This window comes from Lipomyces tetrasporus (assembly GCF_029532465.1).
Source record: "Lipomyces tetrasporus strain NRRL Y-64009 chromosome Unknown POJ06scaffold_9, whole genome shotgun sequence".
NCBI classification, from domain to species: domain Eukaryota; kingdom Fungi; phylum Ascomycota; class Lipomycetes; order Lipomycetales; family Lipomycetaceae; genus Lipomyces; species Lipomyces tetrasporus.
The window spans coordinates 104,669-125,712 of record NW_026611604.1 but is presented as its reverse complement, the minus strand read 5'-3'; the positions used below and the strand labels follow the sequence as shown (position 1 = coordinate 125,712).

Genomic DNA, 21,044 nt, shown 5'->3' with positions numbered 1-21,044 from the left:
CTGAACCTGAGACCGACAAGGCGGCTGAGTAGGAGGAAGGCAGTTTAATAAGTACCCTGATTGTTTTTTTGACCGGGCTCTGCAACTAATATATATTGCGACTGTGCCAGCATAGCATGAGAAAAATGGCCCCACGGTTCGCCCAGTCCACTTTAATAAAATGAAATGGCTGGTGCTGTTCCTTGACCGAGTATGATCAGTAATCGTTATGTTGGGTAGAAGGCTGTCGAACTAATCTGCTTCGCAATCATGCCTCTACCTCAGCATTGCGTAGGTGACTTGGACGATGACTTCGAATGCCAGCTGCACCAAATATTAACGTTAAATACGCCCAATTTCTGAGCATCTCCACTTCAACTACCTACTTTCGCATCGTCCTCGTAAGGATATTGTCTATTTATTGACAACAAGACGAATTCGACTCTTCGAATATTATCGACTCAATTCTACAATGGTCAAGTCAGTCCTCATAACAGGCTGTAGCGAAGGCGGGATTGGTGACTACCTGGCGCGAGATCTCCATAATAGAGGGCTCAAAGTTTTTACTAGTGCTCGTGATCTGAAGAATGTGGAGCACCTTAAAACCCTGGGACTCAATGTACTCGCCCTTGATGTAACTTCATCGGAGTCAGTGGAGGCGGGCGTAAGGGAGGTCAGGTCCGCCGCGGGAGGCACGTTGGATATTCTTGTCAACAATTCTGAGAGTGGTGAGTAGTTAATAACCACATTATTTGCGCAGCGCTTTTTAGAGACACATGCTGATATTCGTAATAAATCTTAGCCTATTCTATGCCAGTGCTTGACACAGATCTAAATATCGCAAAGAAGATGTTTAATGTCAATCTCTTTGGTGTCATTAGAGTAACCAAGGCTTTTAGTCCTTTGCTTACAGCTGCCAAAGGAAAGATCGTCAACCTGGGATCTATCGTTGGGGCATTTCCTGCTTCGTTTATGGGTACGTATTTTCGGTAGCTGCTTTGCGCAGAATGCAATATATTAAAAATGACAGGAACGTATAATGCAAGCAAGGCCGCCGTGAATCTGATTAGCGACAATCTGCGCATTGAGGTCGCACCATTTGGTGTCCAGGTCGTCACCGTAAGTAACAGAAACTGGATATTTTATTAATACTGATCTGATATTTTTAAGGTAACGTGATCGGCAAGCGAGTGGATCGTCCCAGCGAGCGGATCGGTCGAAATTCCATACAAAGTAGCGATTTTTAAACATCTATATCTTAGCCACGCTAGCAGTTCTTACCTAAAATTTTAAATTTTGCAAATAATGGACTATAAATCATTATCAAGCCTCTTTTTTAGAGATAATCTTATTAATTACCCAGGTATCTTAAATTACGGCTAAAGGGTTTCAGGGGTTTACAGGATTTCAGTAAATATAATCATCAATATAAACATCAATCGTTTTTCAAAGCGATGATGTAAGTCGTCGATATCTAGCTACTCTATTCTCTAAATTGAGCGTAATTAAGAAAGATTTCGTCGAGTTTTAGAGGTTTAAAAACCGCTGCTTTGTATGGAATTTTGACCGATCCTCTCGCTGGGACGATCCATTCGCTTGCCGATCACGTTAGTAGCAGGTGTCGTGTCGTCAATTGGTGTTTCATGGACCCTAACCCTGACCCTTCTTTGGGTCCAATGCAATGCCATTCGCGGCTCCTCACATCACGAGTTCGTTGACGCAGTGCGATGCTCCATTAATGGTCTCATCAAGGAGTTACCTACGGAAACAATACCGGTGTCGGGTCTCTTAGGATCGACTAACCCATGTTCAACTGCTGTTCACACGGAACCTTTCCCAACTTCAGTCTTCAAAGTTTATCATTTGAATATTTGCTACTACCACCAAGATCTGCACTAGAGGCCGTTCGACCCAGCATCACTGCAAAGGCTTCGTCGCTGACCTCCACGCCTGCCTACTCGTCAACGCATCACTAAAACGCTGACGGCGAGGTATAGGTAACATCACCTCCATCCTAGCTTGTTTGTGGCTTTGAATTTCATTTCTCTTTCTGTGCCTCGCATTGAAATTCAATTTTAAAATACCTCGGACGGCAGAATTGTCGATAAACCCCAGCCGCGGGTTGGGCTTTCTAGCGTATCCCAAATTCCAAACACCTCCAACTGCTTTAAGTTCGACGTAGCAGAAAATGTGGCCGCGATGACCGCTGACAACTGCTCTCCAAAGGGTCCCATGCTTTTGAGAGCACAGTAGAGTATGCCGACAGGCGCAAGCGCAATGAAATTAATTGGCTGATTTAATGTCAACTCGGCCGCTATGTAGGCGCACTGCTGGACAGCTTCCAGAGCCGGTTGACATGGAAGCCTAAGTTCGTCCGGCAAAAGGAGCGGAGATGTTTCCCTGGCAAGTAGCTGACTTTTGATGTGGTGCATGTCTTCCTGTGTGAGAGTAATGTCAGGAGACTGTCCGACGGGCGCAAGGAGCTCCTGCAACCGGAACAGGTATACCAGGGCGGCATTGTAGCTGAAAATCTCGAGTGCTTGATCAAGGCGTTTGAAACGGATCTGTCGAGCCAGGAGATTTCCAATCAATAGGCTTTCTTCCGTGGTTGAAGAACCCACCTCAAGAGTGGCAGAAGTAGCTGACACTGTCGCTGCTCCGGGGTTTTTCTGCTCCCAATCATATCGCCAGCCTTGGAGCCGTTGGCGTAAAATGTCTGCCTTGGCAACAACTCCAGCCGCAAACGCAGGATGACTATGTCGTCTAGAAACCAGAATTTCCTCTGCTAGCCCTGGGAGAGTCGAAGTAATATCATAAAGTCTGTCCATGGAGGTTTTCTGCAAGCCGTGAAAAGGCCCTATCTTCCACGCATCTTCTTCCAGGAAGGTGCGACGTCGTTTCGCAAAAGCAGTACATACCTTCCAGGGCCGTTAGTTTCATTTGCATCAATCGTCGAGTCAATCCCTTACAAGCATCGATCTGCAAGATCTAAATAGGTTAATAGTCCTATCGTCCTGGTTATATCCGGGACCGCAATGCCTTGTAACAAGTCCTAGCCCCACGTCATGCTCTAGCTTAATCGATTTCTCCACAACATACTATTGGGAATAATTTTAGTAGCTTTTATCATAGGATATCAGGTCTGCTACTCACAGGGTACATTCCCAAGACCATGACGGGGAGTATTAAATCAGCAGGTGACGTACTAGTGTGCAGGTCCAAACCCAACGAAACAAGCCGCATACTATCGCCATAAAGTTGCATACTCCTGTGTAGCAGCTTCGAATCGGAATGTCCAATGCCAAGATATCCCACAAGCAGAGAATCGCAGGCTATATAGCTTGCTGAAGTGGTGTTACTTTGTAAGCCGCTGATCACGACTGATTTCCACCAATGTGCCCATGTGTAGTGACAAAGAAAGTAGTTCAGGGATATTTGGTCCTTGAAAGCTACGAGACTTAGTTCAGATGCATAAGCAAGTCTCGGAGACGGAGTTTCATTAGCCCATGGTCGACTGGATAGATTAGGTAGACTTTGACGGGTTGTCGGTGAAGAGGATTGCGAGCCGTGAGTAAGACTTGCATTGACTATCCGTAAGGGCATAGCATATCCCCGGCAGGGGTGTCCGGACTTGAGACATCTTTGACAAGACGGTACGCCTCGGTCTGCAATATGATCAGCTATCTAAAGCAAACATGCGAATAAGGTTTAACCTCAGAGCACACTCTTAACCTAGCGCTACTAACCGCATTTTACGCGACGCCTTCGGCATGTATGGCAATAGCCACTAGTCGGCGCTCGACCCATAACGAACCGTTAAGCAAGTCGGACTAAATGATATAGTTAGCACTTTCCTATTGCAAGGGAAACGCGCGTACTTCTAAGTTCACGGCGGGATTTAGTTATTATGATGCCTCGAAAGAAAAATGATGTGACGAATTGATCCATGGATTGATTGCCACTATGTTTCGGCCGCACCTTTATGCGCGGGGTCTATATTACAGTAAGGGTTAGGGTAATTGTCAGCACTATGGGAGGATTCTAGATTCACGGGTCACAGACGCGGTCATGCTCCAACCGGGGTGCCGCTGAAGTGGACAATCAAGCCAAACCATATTGGCCAATCATCGCGGAGACAGCCGACCCACATCTAAGGCTCGAAACCTGTCCGAACTTACGGCCTAAGGCAAGGCTTCGGTCACGTTCGAATGGAGAGTCTCCGAACACGATCACCGGGAGTATAAGCAGCAAGAAGCAACTGTGAAAAGTTGCACAGTAGCGATGACAGTGTCGGCGCGGTTGTTGAACTGTGTCACGCGCTCCAGGCCGACACCCCTGTTTGTTCCGGCGGCGACATTGACCTTCCCAGACTTGACTACGTTTTGAGACTTGCTGTACTGAATAGACAGTGGTAGGACGCCAGTCAGCTTCTTATGACGACGTCGAGATGCAAGACTTATAGAAGTCGCTACGTACTACTGACTCGTATTCTGGACGCGATTGATCAATCGACAACCGAAAGTTGCGTAAGCATGACGAAATACTGATTATACATAAGGGGAATGTCTGCTTTTTAGTTGCCTCGGTAAGTACCCTCGAGTATACAACCTGCCAAGCTATGCTGCTGGCATTTCCCGTTCACCATTATTGCAAAAGTCACAATGTGACCCTACTAGGCTGTAAAGATGGCCTATACTGTGATTGATAGAGATTTTGCTTGGCGAACAAGGTGATTTGACATTTATGACAGTGACGAGCCGCACATTAGGCCCTTTGTGATCGGCGATTACAAAGGCTTAGTCAACGTCACCGCCGCCCAAGTTTAGTGTTTGGCAGAGGGTGTAGGTATTCCTCGGGTACTGATCCCACACGTTCACTGCGCTTAGTCACTCTCTCCCCCCACACAACAACATTCATCGCGCTAGCAATCAATGTCGTGATCGTGGGTTCTTGTCTGCGGATTGTACATAAGAGCGGCAGTATCGCGGACCGGCACACTAACCTGCTCCCCGCAAAACACTCACAACGACCCTGTCGCTCGACTCAACTCGCTCAGAACTAAATCATCAGTCAACCTCAAATGGCCCCCAGGATCGCTTTCATCCTCGGCGCTGGTCCTAACATCGGCCAGCACGTCGCAAAGAAGTTCGCTGCCAATGGCTACAAGGTCGCGGTGTCGTCCCGCTCAGGAGGGAGCTCGACTTCAGACGACTTTTTGAGCGTCAAGGCCGACTTCACCGACCCTCAGACCGTCGTAAGCGCGTTCAAGCAGGTCAGAGATACTTGGGGTGATCCCAACGTTGTTATTTATAATGGTGAGAGTCCTTATGCGTAACAAATGCGGCCGAGTAAAGACCGTTAACTGTGTGCTAAGCTGCCGGCGTTCACTTCGCACCCCCTACCGAAGTGTTCTCCGTCCCTTCTCAGGCGTTCGAGCAGGACCTGAGCATCAATGTTTCCAGTCTCTACATTGCTCTCCAGGAGACCGTCGCGGGCTGGAAGAACCTTTCGTCGCCTTCCAAGGTCTTCATCTTCACCGGAAACATGCTCAACGTTTCTGGTGCCATCGCGCCATTGTTCACGCTCGGCGCCGGCAAGTCCGCGGCTGCCCATCTCATCGACGCGGCCGTCAAGTCGTACGGTCCACAAGGCTTCAAGTTCTACTATGCCGACGAACGCAATGCCGACGGCTCGCCGGTCGGAAATTCGCCTGATGGCAAGGCCCACGCCGAGACTTACTTCGAGTTGGCTGAGGACCTGGAACAGCGCACATGGGATTACACGTTTGTCAAGTTGAAGGGATTTACCAAGTTTTAATGTTAAATCGTAGTCGCTGTCGCTGAACTAAGTCGTAAATATATCAATATTGCTTGGTCACAGTATCCAATACGTATAATTTCCCTACTACGCGTGTGCTGTATATCCCAATGAGCCCCTTCCTTGACAAAAACTCTGAATCCCTGTCGTACATGCTCGCCACAGCCAGAATAGACATCTAAGCTCGTTAAACTTCTGCCACTCGTCATGTCCGCTATTTATGTCCGCAAGACTGATTTGGATTCTCACGTCGTACATCCGCCGCAGCTCATTCCAAAATCCAAATTCGTCCACGCTCGAGCGGATCTCGGATGACACAGTATGCGATTTGGAATGGGAACACCATGTTCAGAATCGCACCGTTTGACGCATGGGAGACGATGTAGTTCACTGAGCGAAGATTATGCGGGCATTGACATTTAACATTGAATCGTACTTGTTGTCGACATAAGTTTTGACGTGCAAGTAGCGCATGTCTGCGTTTGGAACCAGTGAATTTTCAAAGTCAAGATACGCGAATGGGACTGTCAAGAATTGCAAATACGCGATCCCTAACTCATGGCACGATACAACGTAACCGGTCCTGCATCATGCAATATTGCACCCTTGACAGCCGGCTTGAACAAATGCGTGCACTCGTGGTCGCTATTGCTGATCGTATTGAAGTGCCGCGGCTGGCTGTATTGGGTGCTCAATTGCCAAATCAAATGCGGTAGGCTTTGGGAGATGTAAAATGCTCGAGTTCATTTAGCTTTTCATGGACTTTGGCGGAGCCCCATCCACACCTTGCGAGTGCGATACTGGCGCGATAAATTATTGATATTCAGGCAGTTCGAGAAGCAAGTCAAGGAAGAAATCAGGAATTAGCTTCTCCGAAGGCGCATGCTCCCATAGCATTCTCTTCCACTCAGGCTCATTTAAGAACTTTTTTGTGCGTCGTCGTGGCGCGAAGAACTATCATACCTCGAAAGCTCTGAAATACCGTGCGGTTGAATCCAATACGATATGCCGCTGGCCCGCATCTTGGCATCAGCTCACTCGCGCCTGAAATTAGACTAACCCAGGACTGAAGCGTAGATGAAACCAGCATGCCAGCTGTGATACAGTCGTCCTCGAGCGTCATCAAATTTCCTCGCATACTACTCAGGTTCTGGCCGATCCATAAGCAGCGACGAACTTTCTAAGAGTACCGTATTCTTGCTAGGCTTAGGCACCGCCATGACTTTTCGTTGCGTGTCCCCTGTATCAGGCCCTGGAAGGGGTGGTGCCTCCGTCATGAGCCGACGACGAATTGGATGATGGTGATGTTGACTCTTCCTGCGCCGTGACCATATTATTGGAGCCTTGATCGTATGATACGGAAAATGTGCTTCCACAATCGCTGGTGATGATGTTAACGAGCTCCTTTTGGTGCCTAAGAGCCTGGACATACCAGTTTGAACCCATCAGTGCAATATCCGGAACGTCATACACGCATTGCAATACGACAGGACCACACCAGCGCATGTGCGAGGAAGCTGCGGGCGACATGACGAATTGAGGGAGTAACCCATGCGGTCCCAGTCCGGAAGTCGTCGAAACGATGCGAATGGCCGACGATTGAAATTTATCGACAAAAATCTTAACGCATAGCTGTATAGATCACATTCAGGAAACAGCGTTGGCGACGGAGAATCGATGAAAACTCAAACGCTCGTAATTGTTTTTGAATCGAGTCCTCAAACAATACGCTAGGGAGAGAGCGCAATCTGATTCGTCTCTCGCAGGGGTGAACTCGTACTTTGTTATCCGTCGCCAACGGGTTTCGCTGTCGGCTATCAGGGTTAACATTGTGGCTAGGTGAGGACGCTGTGCCGGTAACTGAGCTGGTAACAGCCTTGCATCCAATGCTTAGTTGTTCTACAAGCACGGTTCTGTTTGGTCACACTACTGATTAGCACTTGTTTCTCAAAAACGATGAACGTCACTCGGATAGCTTGACCTTGTGCTTCTTGCAGGTGGCGCAACCTCTGCTTCCTCCGGGCACCGACCACGATTCTTGTATCATATCTCAGCTGTCGACGAATGTGACTAAATTACCAATAGCGAATATATACGTGCCAAGTTATATTATATAATATAACTTACTGAGTAGCAAGTGTTTAGTTGGGCTCCAACATCTTACAACGATAGCCAGATATAACGATAAAATCTGGGTGACTTTAACACAAAATATAAAATTAAAAAGCAGAAATCATTTATTGCGTGGAAACTAAAACCAATTATTTGCATTAATTCTCCGCTATTTTATCCGACAGTCTCCAGGAAGACAGGCTGCTTGACTGCAGACAACAAAGGAATAACAGCTAACTGAACAATGTAAGAAACGGCGTACTGTTCGGTTATTTCTACGCTGGTATGTACGACCTACCTAATATCCGGACTATCGGCTCCTGTACCCGCCTTCCCCATCTATTCGTCCCAGTACTTATTCAGGACGCTGTCCTCGATGCCTCTCCATTTGGCATATGCGCCGACAGCTTTGATGACCGGGGCCATAATACTGAAGGCGGTGCCGGCCAGCCACATGTCCGACATACAGACGATGATGCAGGTGTATACGAAGCCTTTAGGCACACCCTTGTCATCACACAAGCCATCCGTGGCCATTCCGTAAAGGATATACAGCGACTACTCGAAGCCGATGTGCGCGGGGCGGATGGTGGTGACGAATTTGATAGTAGCCTCAGACGACGGATTGAAGAAGGAGTGTTCCTCGTTAATGGCAATGGTCCTGCTCTCACCCGGCTTCAGGATGAGCTTTGAGCCGCCTTTTAGTACGACGCCCAGATCGCCGTCGAGGACCGTGAATGTCTCGGTGTAGGAGGTGTGGTAGTGTGGCGGGTTGCCACCGTTTGGGCTGAGCGTGACGATCAGCTCCGTGTACTCGCCATTCGTCTCGGCGCCATACTTGGTGAAGAAGATGGAGTCCTTGATTTCGGGATTGACAATGGTGCGACGCGCCTCGTTGACCAGTCCGGGTGGGAGACGTCCTTTGGGCGGCATTGTGAGTGAGTGAGCAACGATAATACTGAAGATGGAGAGGAGGTGATATAAATACTTGTTCGTACGCAGTGTTAGGGTCAGGGTCTGGGAAACCGTCCTTCAGCTCGTGTAGAGAAGTACGGACCAAACCTCGTCGTAGGGGGGGCGCGCGCGATATTGAACACTACAGAATCCCATATCGGCCGCGACCGACGATTATATATGCGCCGGGCCATTTTCCATGTAAGATTTGACCAATAATCCTCTTGGCAGCGTGATAAGTCTAACGACAAGTAAGGAGTTCCACCTGCAGTCTCCTACTAAAATTTCTTTCTTGGGCTTGTGACAGAAGCCGCTTAGTCGACACCTCTCGGACCCCACTACTCTCCGGCTATCTCGCTTGGCTCGGCCCTTCTCCGTCTGGCAATTCGCGGCTTTGCGCGTTTTAGGTGGGCTTATGCCACTTCCCCTCCCCTCCTCTGCCAGTTTCCCGCACAGTGCAGTTGTCTAGAGAGGACACAGCTCCTGCTATGTTATATTTGCTGTTCAGAAGATCTCATCCTTTGTTTTGCGCCTAGTTTCAATCCCAGTCCTCGTAACACTTTGTCTCGGATGAACCGCAGACCTTTTGGCCAGTCCCGACGTTAACAATGGCGCGAAGCACGTGGCGACGAGTTCCACTTTCTAACATCAAACACAGAAAACATGGACTCTTGTCCCTCGCACAGTTCGGTTCGACTTCGATCGGTTTTAAGGCTCGCCTCAACCCTGATCCTTAACGTAGCCGAATACCTCGTCATCTAAATAGCGTTCAGGGTAGCCTGAACCCAGTGACGCGCATGAATGGATAATGGATAAGGAGATTCCCACTGTCCCTAACTACAATCCAGCAAAACAACTGCCAAGGGAACCAGCAGTACCATTTTGCGGCATTTTTTTTGAACCGCCGTACCACGAATGTTAACAGAAAGAGAGTCACTAGGTTTCATAAACTGACTTTCTGCCGTGTCATCTTATTATTATTACACATTATTAATATTTTGAAACCGCTACTTGACTCTAGGATTTATTTATATTTAATGCAGGAATAACAAATTCTAGCAATTCGTGAGCCACAACGAACGATTTTGATGTCAATTTCTTCGCTTATTCGGAGAATTACTGCTGGGCCACGAAACTATGCGTGACCTTTCGCTAGCAGGAATCAATCACCGTTAGGCAGTTGGTACGGGCAGTATTTAATGGTTAAAGAGGTTTGAGCCTCCGCTGCACCATTCTGGGGCACCTAACAAAGGTGCGGCAAGGTCGAATCGGATCCCTCTGACACAAACATTCGCTCATTCGCCCAAACTGTCTAAGAATCCACATATAATCGTACGAATAAACAACTGCAAAACGCACTAAACCCTAGTAGACCATCTGGGCCCCAATTTATTCTTACTGACATTACTTATACGGGCATACCATCAAACCATATCGGCAGTCTATTGAGCACTTACCTTCACTATCGGCAAGATTATCAATTAGCATACTTTGACCGCGATCTCAAACGATGTCCAAGAATCAACAAAACAATCGGAATTAAAACCATCAGCAATGAAATTCCAGCCAACAGCGTCGAGCCCCATGCAACCGGAAAGCGCTCACTCCCCATTCTAACAAACATAGCCTTGGCAAAAAGGGGGAATGCCGCGGCAAAGCATGATCGGAAAAAATCGTTGCCAGCAAACACCGAGGCTAGGAATCGTGGGTACGACATCCCGAGATAATTGAACACGACTTGGAAGATCGTGTATCCGCCCATCAGGAAGACACCACTCGCAATAATCGGGACGATCCAATGCACGGATACAGTTGAAGACCACCCAAACATCAATATTGACACAGGCAGAAGTGGAGCGGCGAAGAGCGCAACTCGGAAGATCATCTCTGGAGGGGCTCCGCTCTGCAGCCGCGGTCCAATGTAGAAATACATCGTAGCACAGAACGTTATCGCGGCGACTATGCCACCAACAACGATTCCGATATAAGACAAGCCCGTCTGTATGAGATTGAATTTATGAATGCCGACAAATACAAGTGGGAAGGCCTCGAACCAGGAATACATAACAGCGTAGATGAGCGCCGTATAGCAATTGAGAAAGAACACACCTGGCTCCGTGAACGCGATGAGAAATGGCCGAACGAAGGACTCATGAGCAACCTCGTGGAAAGTCTTATTCGAATATTCTTGCTCCGCCTTGGTCGTGTATTCTTTGTCACCCGTCAATTTTCGAAGACGGCGAGCACGGCGCTGTAAGATCGTAGCTTCTGAAGTCTCGGGGAGCAAGAATACGAGGATGACAAATGCAAGACCAGAAATCCACAATAAGCACCAGAACGTCCAACGCCAGTCCTTGGTTTGTGAAAAGATGCTACCTAGCAAAGGACCCATCACGGGACCCATGAGTGCAGAGACCGACCACAGTATCAGCCCGTATGACAAGTTATTCAGACTGATGACATCACCAATTGAGGCGCCACCATTGGCGAGAGGTGGAGACGACACAAAACCAGTGATCGCACGAAGTGCTATGAGTCCTCCAATATTCGTCACTAGTGCTGTTGGGACCTGAAAGATAACAAACAGAAACAACGACGGGATGTAAACCCAGTTACGGCCGACCACCGGTGCCTCCGAGAGCGGAGCAAAGATCATAGGCCTATATTATTGGTAAAGCGTTTCAAGAAATAATCGAACAACGACGAGTAGTGTCTTACCCAATGCCGTACGATAGAACGTAAACAGCGAGAGGAAGGAGTGCAACAACGTCGTTTACATGAAATTCTTCCATGATCTGCTCAAGGCCAGGCGTGTAGATGGCGGATCCGATATAAACAGCGACGGTGAGGATACAGATTTCGGCCAAAATAAAAAGCTTCTTTCTACCGGACCAGTTGTGAGGATTTTCTGGATCATTCGGACCGTACCAGTCGACAATGTAGTTGGGATCGAATGGACTCGCTGCAGATGATGGCGGACTGCCACTCTCATAGTCGAGCTTGTTCGCAGCTAATTTTATCGTGGTCTCCGGGTCATTTTTGATTATAGTTGATAAGGGAACAGGGTTATCTGTGCCTCTGATACCAAAGGAGGATGGAAGGATAAACCCGGGTTGCTGATCAGGAAACTGCAGCAGACGACCGCCAGACAGAAGATGAATGATCTCGCCACCAAAACTTGAGCGAACTAGGTCTGACATGGTCTTAGGTAGGATATAGGAGCAAAGGAAGAGGAGCCGTACATAAATATCTACTACAGAGTAAAGCAGCAACACAGACCATCCGGTCAGTGGCAGAAGGCACGATAATGGACCGAGAGTCGGCCCCCAATCATTTCTTATCGTTTCGAGAAGATTGGCTTATGCACAGAGGCGGGACAGGAGAGCTCTGAGAAACTGGCACAATATTGAGCAGAGTAGGCAGTAAATCCGGTCGGGCTTGTGCCGTAGCCGAGTGTTGGTTCCCACGCTATTGTGGGTCGCGTCATTAATTTAGTAATGATTCGATCACTACCTAATAGTCCGATTTCACAATGGATAACCTTAAACGTCATTGTGCCGCGATTTGCCGCTAACGCCGTCTGAACTTTGTATGAGTAGCGCTGATCCAGCCATCGGCCTGTCCGTCTGGCTTTCACTGCCCTGACCGCGCTCGCTCAGTCGGTGCGGAAAATGCAATGCACCGGCCATGGTGGACAATTCATGTCATTCAATTTTGAAAGAATTGGTATATTACGAATTCGTGTTCTGTTCGATATGCAAATACCAGAATTAGGAGTTTGTTATTGCAAATCTGACAAGAACCCAGAGTAACTCCCGAGCACCATTGCAAGTTGTTGTATCTATCCAGCACGTGGTGTGAAGGTTTATGCAACTAAAGTTGGCTTGACAACAAACATGTCCCGCACGTCTGGCGTCCTTGCTTCACGAAGCGATCGACTACAGTGCAACACATATATGTCATTGAAAGAGTGGAATTCGTTTCGATCAGCCTCAATCGATAATAGCGTGCATGACAACCACGGTGAAGTGGCCGGCGAAACTCTAAGCCCGAAGATCGGCGACTAACTGCGCCACTCTCATCTGCGGCTCGGATTGACAATGAGACAATGAGAGACCACAGTAAACTCTTGCCTTAGTAATCCTGTACACTTAAGTTATCTCCAACGTAATTTCCACAACTCTTCGCTTGAGACAGGGTCAGGGTTAGGATAAAGACGCGAGACCCATGTGATTCAATTATGCAACGTGCTGTGCGATTGCGCTGTCAAAAGTTGAGAGAAGCACGCTAGCATGGAACGCCACATGCACTTCGAGGAAACTTTCCTAACTAGGCAACTGCGGAGGAACGCGGAGGCTATCAAAATCGAGCACCATGTTCATGGGAACAGCCCGTTGCATTTCTGTGGGATTTAATAGAGTGATAGAGAACGTTGCTGCTCTCTTTTCTCTCTCCCTCCTTATATCAATACTTGTCCTTGATCTTGGATTTTCCAATCTTTGCAATGTCTCTATCCGGAAAAGTTGCGATCGTCACTGGTGCCGCTCGCGGTATCGGTGCTAGCATTGCCTTGAAACTTGCTCAGGAAGGGGCAAAGGTTAGTTTCATATCCCTACCATTCCGCTCATAGAATAACATCACTAACTCTGCTTTTCTAGGTGGCCATTACATATGCTACTTCCTCTTCGACCCCGAAGGCCGCAGCCTTGGTTTCGCGGCTCTCTGAACTCGGCACTTCAGGGATTGCTATCCAAGCCGACCTCGCCGACGACACAGCCCCTAACCAGATCGTTGCTAAGACTCTCTCTGGCTTTGGTGTCGACCATATCGATATTCTCGTCAATAACGCCGGAGTTGCAGACGTCCATCCTGTCGAAGAGGTCACTCGAGACATGTATGACAATGTGTTTGCCATCAACACACGCGCTGTGTTCTTCATGACGCAGGCTGTTCTGCCGTATATCTCCAAGGGGGGGAGGATTATCCACGTGTCTTCGACCAACGCCAGGACTGGCATGCCAGGCACTGCAGTGTATTCCGCGAGCAAGGTTGCCCTCGAAGCTTTTACGCGAGTGATGGCTGCTGAGTTTGGCCCCAAATATGGGGTGACCGTCAGCGCGGTGAATCCTGGCCCCGTCGCCACAGATATGTATCTATCCGCCCCTGACACACTCCGTGAGACTATGGATGAGTTGGTTAAGAATGTGCCTGCTGGCGGACGTATGGGAACACCCGAGGATATAGCGGACATCGTGAGCTTTCTGGCTAGCGAAAACTCGAGATGGGTGAGCGGGAATGTGGTGACGGCTAATGGCGGCATGGTAATGATGTAGTCAGCAACTCCATCCTATCTTGTTTGTTGCTATGGATTTCATTTCTCTTTCTGTGCCTCGCATTGAAATTCAATTTAAAATGCCTCGGACGGCAAAATTGTCGATAAACCCCAGCTGCGGGTTGGGCTTTCTAGCGTATCCCGAATTCCAAACACTTCCAACTGCTTTAAGTTCGACGTGGCAAAAAATGTGGCCGCGATGGCCGCTGACAGCTGCTGTCCAATGGGTCCCATGCTTTTGAGAGCACAGTAGAGTATGCCGACAGGCGATTTAATGTCAACTCGGCCGCTATGTAGGCGCACTGCTGGACAGCTTACAGAGCTGGTTGATATGGAAGCCTAATTTCGTCCGACAAAAGGAGCTGAGATGTTTCCCTGGCAAGTAGCTGACTTTTGATGTGGTGCAGGTCTTCCTGTGCGCAAGTACAAAATTTACCGCCCATTCTGCGGCTCATTTCTATGGTGATTAATTGCTCTGATGCGACTGACCCCTGAACTTAAAATTACCTGCATCCTGCAATACTGTAGCCCTTTGCGGAACGGCGCTAAAAGGCGCCACACCACTCTAAACCAGTTTGGGTTTATGTCACACAGACAGTCGGGCCCACACAAACATTGAGAGGGGGTTAGGTGGCTTGACAATTACGCCGAAACTTCAAAGTGTTTGCGTTCTTTTAGCAGGGATTATAATACGCACGCACAGTCAAATATGAACGGCCCACACAAAGCAACCGACAGCGTTATATGACATACAAATGCTCTCGCCAATGGCCACGAAAATCCCGTTAAATTCATAAATGCAATAGATGGTTTTGTTCTAAGAATCCTGAAGCTGCCAGCCCCTTGAGAATGGAATGTCGATGTTAGTATCTATTCAGACAGGGCGGAACATAAAGGCAGGATTGCATTCTTTTTTTTTGCGGACTGAATATGGCGTGTGGCCATTTGCCACGATACGGTCCGTAATCGAATTCTCGAAGTCTATAATACCAATAATGCGGGTGTGGTCGAGGTCCTTGGAGGAGTTGAAGGCATGGTCCAATATAGCGTTTCACGGCTGGTGGTCGCGAAATCGACACGCAATGTACGGGATCATTTGCTTCTTCCTTGACAGCAAAAGCTGAGCAAAATAACTGGTTTTAGGAATCCCAGAAGTTGTGGAACGACATACTGGCAAGAATATTGCTCTCCACGTACTTGATATTATTGCCAGCTATGAGATTTCCACAAAACTTGCGTACTTCACACTGGACAACGGCAGAAGGCGATGGATACGATTTCTACAGCGCTTGAGTTCAAGGGCAGAGGTCGCCGAGTCCGATGCTTTGGTCATATTCCCAACCTTGTTTGTAAGCAGCTGCTTTTTGGCCACGACGCAGATGCGTTTGAAGATGAGATTTACGCCGATTCGACTATTGATGCCTCTCGCCATGACGCTTGGAGACGGAAAGGGCCAATTGCGAAGCTTCATAACCTTATATTGGGGGAGGATAGTCGATTTCATTGGCTTCGTTGGCTCGGTTTTGATTTGTATTTGCAATGCTACTTTGCTCAATCCGTGTTCTATCCCTATGGAAACGAATCTAGCACCAAGTAAATAAAATTGATGTACCCAGTCAATTTCCTAGGGCTGCAGGCGGATTGGCGAATTGGTGGATGATGATGGCGGATACAAATCCGCCAGGCCTCACTTTGGCGGATATGGCGGATACGGCGGATATTGGGTAAATTCTTAGACAGAAATTATGGCAGGTGTCAAAATCGGTTGCTCAGAATAACAATGTAAGACTTTAAGTCAACCGATGCCACAATGAGTATTTTCGGATGGAATTATAATTTTATTAACTTAAGGAAGAATATATTATATTTTTATTACAATTTTTTTGCACGCCATCCATCAACATCAACATTCTCATCGTTTCGCCTTTCATCGCGTATCTGCGTACCCCCAGAATATCTCTGCCGGTGTTAAACATCCTCTCAACAGAGATCTGAAGCGGGGATTGCTAAATAGTCTCTCGCCGCCGTCGCCATCCGAGGATATTCATCCTTGTGCTTACGCCACCAATCACATAGCCAATTTGGACGCTTTGCGTCGGTCAAAACTATCCTAGGGCTCTCGAAGTACTTATCTATGTCCGGCACAAAAGATTGCCTTACAGGCTGTAGCTTTCGCAACATCCGAAGTTCAGGGTCGCTATATTCGTTGTCGTTTTGTGGAAATTGCTCCGTCGGGGTAGAATCCACGTCAGTACTATCATACTCCCGATGAAGTTCCAGTCGTATTTCCTCGATGATAAGGCGACCGGCGTCGTCATCGTCACCTAACTCCTGCCGAATTAACCTTTGACGCGCGGGTCCAGAACAAGAGCCGTATAGTAAGTGGCACTCGTCCCCATGAAAGTGTAATATTTTTGATATTTATTCATGCCGCTTTTTTACTGCCAAGGTAATGTCCATGTCCATTCTAGAGAAGCTTCCTTGTCGTTCCGAAGCATCATGCAGGCAGTAAGTCATGAAGTTCATAGTAAATTGGAACCGCGAGGCTAATCTGCGGTCTCTTGTTAGAGCCAAACAGAGTTAGCTCATTGAACTTTGAAAGAATAACTTAGTGTGGATTTGCCGCAGTCGTTCCCAATCAATGTCAGTATATGACGGCAAAGGAAGGTCTACTTGAGGCTCTAAGTATTTGTCGATTTGAACTTTAGCCTGTAGGCCGTCGGAAAGCATGCGGTACGCTGTCATACTCGATGAACTTATCAGGAAGATCAAGAAAATGGCAAACTTCTTTCCACTTTTGTCTTCGCTGAGGGCTGCGATCAATCCACACAGCAAGAATGCGAAGTTTCGCCAGGACGCCTTGATTCTCTAGGTACCTAGGATCTTGACGGCTCATGTCACATGCCGTAAAAGCTTCAGCTGCAGTTCCCGCCTTCAAAGCCGATAGGACGTCCTTGACAATCATATTCAGGATATGTGCCAGACAACGGACATAGCTGCCTACCGCCCTAAACCGGGTGGAAGAACTGAGTTTTCTCTGGAGATTTTGATACAGCACTGAAAACATCTTTTCATTATTGCTTGCATTATCTCCAGTAACCGGAATTAATTTGCGCTCAAGATGAAGCTTAATCAGTGTTTCCTCCACTGCTGCCGCCAAATTTTCGCCACTGTGCGATCCATGGAGTTCCTTGAAATCCTATGCTCTCTCTTGATATTGGAACTCTGGAGTAAGCCAATGGCCAATTATCTCAAGAATTGGCAGGCTAATTTTGCTTGTCCAGACGTCCAAAGAGAGAGCAATCGTCTTGCAGGTTTTGGAGAGTTCCTCGTTCAACTGTAAGCTCTGTGCTGCGAATTCATCGGCCAACCGTTGTTTAACAACCATACGGCTGGTAAATGAGAGCGCGATTCCCGGAATATCACGAAAGATTTGTTGACATGCTGGCGACTCCAGGGTTGTAAGTGGTTGTTTTTCAACGACTATCCAGCGCAGAATATTCTTCTCAAGAAGTTGTTGATCTGTAAGTGTCCCCTTGCCGTTTATGAAAGATAATATACTAGGCTCTGCTCTTTTTGGTTCTGTCACTTTGTTGGGAGAATCTATAGAATGCTGCTTACGGAGATGATCAATAATATTGTCGGTAGAGGCCTGTCGCTTTGAATCAGTAGTCTTCCAACCGCATTTTTCTGCTGGTTCCTCGTCCAAGACCGCGCGTCGGATCTCGCTATCGATCAGCTTCCTCTTGTTGCTTTTTTTAACGATCCAGGGATTTTCAAGTTCGGATATCTCGAAGTATGTCCAAGGCCACTTCGTGGATTGAGGTTTCGAACGTCCACCATGCCGGAGAGGTCCTTGTAATGGAGCAATACTAATCGAGGATTCCGTCTGAATGGTCGACAACTGCTCGACCTGCATCTCTGCTGACGGCTCAAACTGAAGCTGCTGAGTCTGCGAAGCTGATTCCGACGGAAGGACATCGTTCTCCAGAGAAATGATATTTGGTGACTATCGAGCCGGTCTTCTGGCGAAGCCTCTTCATCGATTCCATCATTCAGCAAGAAGTAATTTCTGTTTCGACGAGTGTTCATACGATTCATTTTGACGTTGACTTGAAGGTTTGAGACTAGTGTAGAATACGATCTTTGGATAGCTGATATATGGAGTATTATTAAGAGGGATGCAGGAATCTTCAAGGATTCTTATATATTCCAACTTCTCCCCACAACCTACACAGCCAATTAAAAAATTCTTAAATAAGGATAAGCAAGTCAATTACAGCATTCTCATTACAAATGACGAAACACCCGAGCACCCGAGGGGGTAAATCTGTCGCACCAGACCGAGTCCCGCTCAGCGATTCCTTCGGACAAAACCGACATGACAACGCGGCTATGGCCGAGCGTAAATACCAGACCCCAGTCGTGAATGCAAAGCAAGCGCTCTCATAGTACCAAGCAATCTGTTCAGTCTCGACAAAGAAAAGTTTGTTCGGGCAGCGTACATGCCTTACGGGTGGCGCCGATGACAGTCGAAATACGTGGCATATTCTAGTTCATGCCTTACCTGCTCCATGTAGGAAACTCAAAATCGATATGTTAATGACTTCCGCGAATTTTTTCAAGGCGGATTGGCGGATTTGGCGGATATCTGGCGGATGAGTATCCGCCATACTTCAAAAGGCGGATCCAAAAGCGGATACATATCTCCCACCTTCAAAAAGGCGGATGGCGGATGCGGATATGGAAAATTTTGGCGGATATCCGCATCCGCTGCAGCCTTGGAGCTGTCTACTGTAGCTGGAAGGTTGATTCTCAAACAATTTTCTAGAGTGCAAATTCTTGCGTATTTAAAGACTTATTGCCCTTGGGACCGTTGATCAAGAGTAAGACCAACGGATCACCACAACACCCTTATTGTTGTTCACTTCCACTTGCTCACATAAAATTATCACATCGCAAAAGTGCTAAACTGAATAATATATTCATTTCATACAAAGTACCTTTGCACGCAGTGGCGACGTAAGTTGAGAGGCAATTAATTCTGCAATGGAGCAATGAGGAGCTTGGTGGATCCAAAGAGCCAAACCTTGTATATCCCGCAGCCGCACCATGCGTAACCTCCATGGTGCTCTTGTCTTGCTGCAAAGTAAAAACAAAACAATTACCCTGGTGGTTCGAGCTATGGCAGTGATGGTTTGCGTCCCAGGAATATTTATAAACAACTCGCACCCTTAAAATTTTGTTTCTTTGCTTCAGCGAGACAAAATTCCGCAACAGTAAGTAGATTTTGATCTGTTCGACGCATAGTGACTGACCGACCCCGGTGATACATAAAATGCAGTGGTGGGAACAATATGATCCAGTCGACATTTCTGTAAATTCAACTGAAGTTCCTGATTCTTGGAAGGTATGCGTTCTCGAAGGTGTTTACTTTGGTGCCAATGACTACGGCGGAATGTTGGGAGCTCGAATATCGTCCATATTCGTAATTGGATTTGTTTCTACCGCAGTCACGCTCTTCCCTTACTGCGCCAAATACGTGCCATGGCTACGGATACCTAAATATGTCTACCTGTTTGCCCGATACTTTGGTAGTGGTGTTATCATAGCAACGGCATTCGTGCATCTTTTGGACTCGGCGTACAGCAGCATTGGACCGAACACCTGTGTCGCGGTATGACGGGAAACTGGACATCTTTCTCCTGGCCACCGGCAATAGCTCTTGTCACGCTATTCTTCACTTTTTTGATAGATATCGCCTCAGCGATGTGGGTCGAACACAAACACGGCATCGTCGACCACCGGAACAGAGACCGCGTGGCAGATCTCCTAGTTAGCCGCCAAGCTACCGCCATTTGTTCCAACGTGCATGAACACACATATAAGCAAAGTGTAGTGGAGCTCGACCCGGGAGGGAAGAACTTGACAGTATGCGAGTGTTCGGACGATTTCAAACTCGATTAGGGCAAAGAAGTCAAGGTGCAATTTGCAGCGTTTCTAGTACTCGAATTTGGCATTATATTCCACTCGGTCGCTATCGGGATTAGCCTCGGTGCATGCGGCACTGAGTTTAAAACACTCTACCCGGTACTGATATTCCACCAAAGCTTCGAGGGCCCGGTGCCCGTCTGTCTGCCATCCGGTTCAAGGAAAAGGACCTCGTGCCATACATTTGCGGCTTAGCATATGGCTTGGTCACGCCAATCTCGATTGCCATCGGTCTGGGTGTTCGGACTACATACAACGGCAACAGCTACACGAGTAATGTCGTTCATGGCGTGGTGATTCTATTTCCGCCGGTGTTCTAATCTACACCGGGCTTGTGGAGCTGCTGGCACGCGACTTCATATTTGATCAGGAGTGCCATCGCGACAAGAAGAAGTTACTGTTTATGGTTGTTTGCACTATGACCGGTGCCTCAATAATGGCTTTGCTGGGAAAATGGGCATAAGTGATATTTACTGGGATGATAGACTTAATAGCAGACATGTTTTGCACCATTAATCGCAAGGCTTGGAACGAATTGTAGAATTGAATTTCCACATTGGGATTGCGTCAAAAAGTCGAATACAAATAAGCAAAATCTTTATTCGTTTGCAGCCCTACGCCTAGGCCAGAAGGTCAATATCAACAGACATACAATCTAATTCATCACTGGTAGGAAACTGGTGGCGTGCTAGATATAGTGATTTTGTGACGGCGTGAAAATACGACTCCACTGTCAAGCAATTGCGCGGAATTGGTATATTCTCAAGGGCAACAAAAATGCCACTGAAATGTTTCATAATATCAAAAATGCCACTCGGAGCGATATTCACCGTACCAATTATTTACCTTTCTGGACGCC

The 21,044-nt window shown here is 47.5% G+C and overlaps 8 protein-coding genes across 8 annotated transcripts; 4 read left to right on the top strand and 4 right to left on the bottom strand.

The window, feature by feature from the left end:
* Positions 1 to 72: 72 nt before the first annotated feature.
* Positions 73 to 1,158, top strand: POJ06DRAFT_302852 (NAD(P)-binding protein; the record flags this gene model as incomplete). The annotated part of the gene is made up of 4 exons (XM_056190785.1): positions 73 to 707; positions 782 to 955; positions 1,010 to 1,098; positions 1,150 to 1,158. The coding sequence occupies exons 1-4, from the start codon at positions 452 to 454 to the stop codon at positions 1,156 to 1,158; spliced, it is 528 nt and encodes a 175-aa protein (XP_056041577.1). The 5' UTR covers positions 73 to 451.
* Positions 1,159 to 1,957: 799 nt separating this feature from the next.
* On the bottom strand, positions 1,958 to 3,936 carry POJ06DRAFT_258596 (uncharacterized protein). The gene is made up of 5 exons (XM_056188282.1): positions 3,858 to 3,936; positions 3,726 to 3,809; positions 3,133 to 3,644; positions 2,949 to 3,077; positions 1,958 to 2,897 (listed from the first exon to the last, which is right to left on the bottom strand). The coding sequence occupies exons 2-5, from the start codon at positions 3,784 to 3,786 to the stop codon at positions 2,055 to 2,057; spliced, it is 1,545 nt and encodes a 514-aa protein (XP_056041576.1). The 5' UTR covers positions 3,787 to 3,809; positions 3,858 to 3,936; the 3' UTR covers positions 1,958 to 2,054.
* Positions 3,937 to 4,651: 715 nt separating this feature from the next.
* On the top strand, positions 4,652 to 5,830 carry POJ06DRAFT_145600 (uncharacterized protein). Its single transcript, XM_056184587.1, has 2 exons — positions 4,652 to 5,294; positions 5,354 to 5,830. Exons 1-2 carry the CDS (start codon positions 5,060 to 5,062, stop codon positions 5,794 to 5,796), a joined length of 678 nt encoding a protein of 225 aa, XP_056041575.1. The 5' UTR covers positions 4,652 to 5,059; the 3' UTR covers positions 5,797 to 5,830.
* A 2,417-nt stretch (positions 5,831 to 8,247) lies between these two features.
* POJ06DRAFT_296697 (uncharacterized protein) lies at positions 8,248 to 8,842 on the bottom strand (the record flags this gene model as incomplete). The annotated part of the gene is made up of 2 exons (XM_056190565.1): positions 8,248 to 8,466; positions 8,506 to 8,842. Coding segments are annotated over 2 exons (556 nt in total), but the record flags the coding sequence as incomplete, so codon positions are not given.
* A 1,497-nt stretch (positions 8,843 to 10,339) lies between these two features.
* POJ06DRAFT_296696 (major facilitator superfamily domain-containing protein) lies at positions 10,340 to 12,551 on the bottom strand (the record flags this gene model as incomplete). The annotated part of the gene is made up of 3 exons (XM_056190564.1): positions 10,340 to 11,522; positions 11,581 to 12,055; positions 12,545 to 12,551. The coding sequence occupies 3 exons, from the start codon at positions 12,549 to 12,551 to the stop codon at positions 10,340 to 10,342; spliced, it is 1,665 nt and encodes a 554-aa protein (XP_056041573.1).
* Positions 12,552 to 13,366: 815 nt separating this feature from the next.
* On the top strand, positions 13,367 to 14,195 carry POJ06DRAFT_200977 (putative oxidoreductase; the record flags this gene model as incomplete). The annotated part of the gene is made up of 2 exons (XM_056185217.1): positions 13,367 to 13,459; positions 13,521 to 14,195. The coding sequence occupies 2 exons, from the start codon at positions 13,367 to 13,369 to the stop codon at positions 14,193 to 14,195; spliced, it is 768 nt and encodes a 255-aa protein (XP_056041572.1).
* Positions 14,196 to 17,516: 3,321 nt separating this feature from the next.
* POJ06DRAFT_179750 (uncharacterized protein) lies at positions 17,517 to 18,005 on the bottom strand (the record flags this gene model as incomplete). Its single annotated transcript, XM_056184739.1, has 1 exon — positions 17,517 to 18,005. A coding segment is annotated over one exon (489 nt), but the record flags the coding sequence as incomplete, so codon positions are not given.
* Positions 18,006 to 19,532: 1,527 nt separating this feature from the next.
* On the top strand, positions 19,533 to 20,648 carry POJ06DRAFT_282845 (ZIP zinc transporter-domain-containing protein; the record flags this gene model as incomplete). The annotated part of the gene is made up of 5 exons (XM_056190065.1): positions 19,533 to 19,863; positions 19,917 to 20,125; positions 20,162 to 20,284; positions 20,305 to 20,478; positions 20,526 to 20,648. The coding sequence occupies 5 exons, from the start codon at positions 19,533 to 19,535 to the stop codon at positions 20,646 to 20,648; spliced, it is 960 nt and encodes a 319-aa protein (XP_056041570.1).
* Between the last annotated feature and the right edge of the window lie 396 nt (positions 20,649 to 21,044).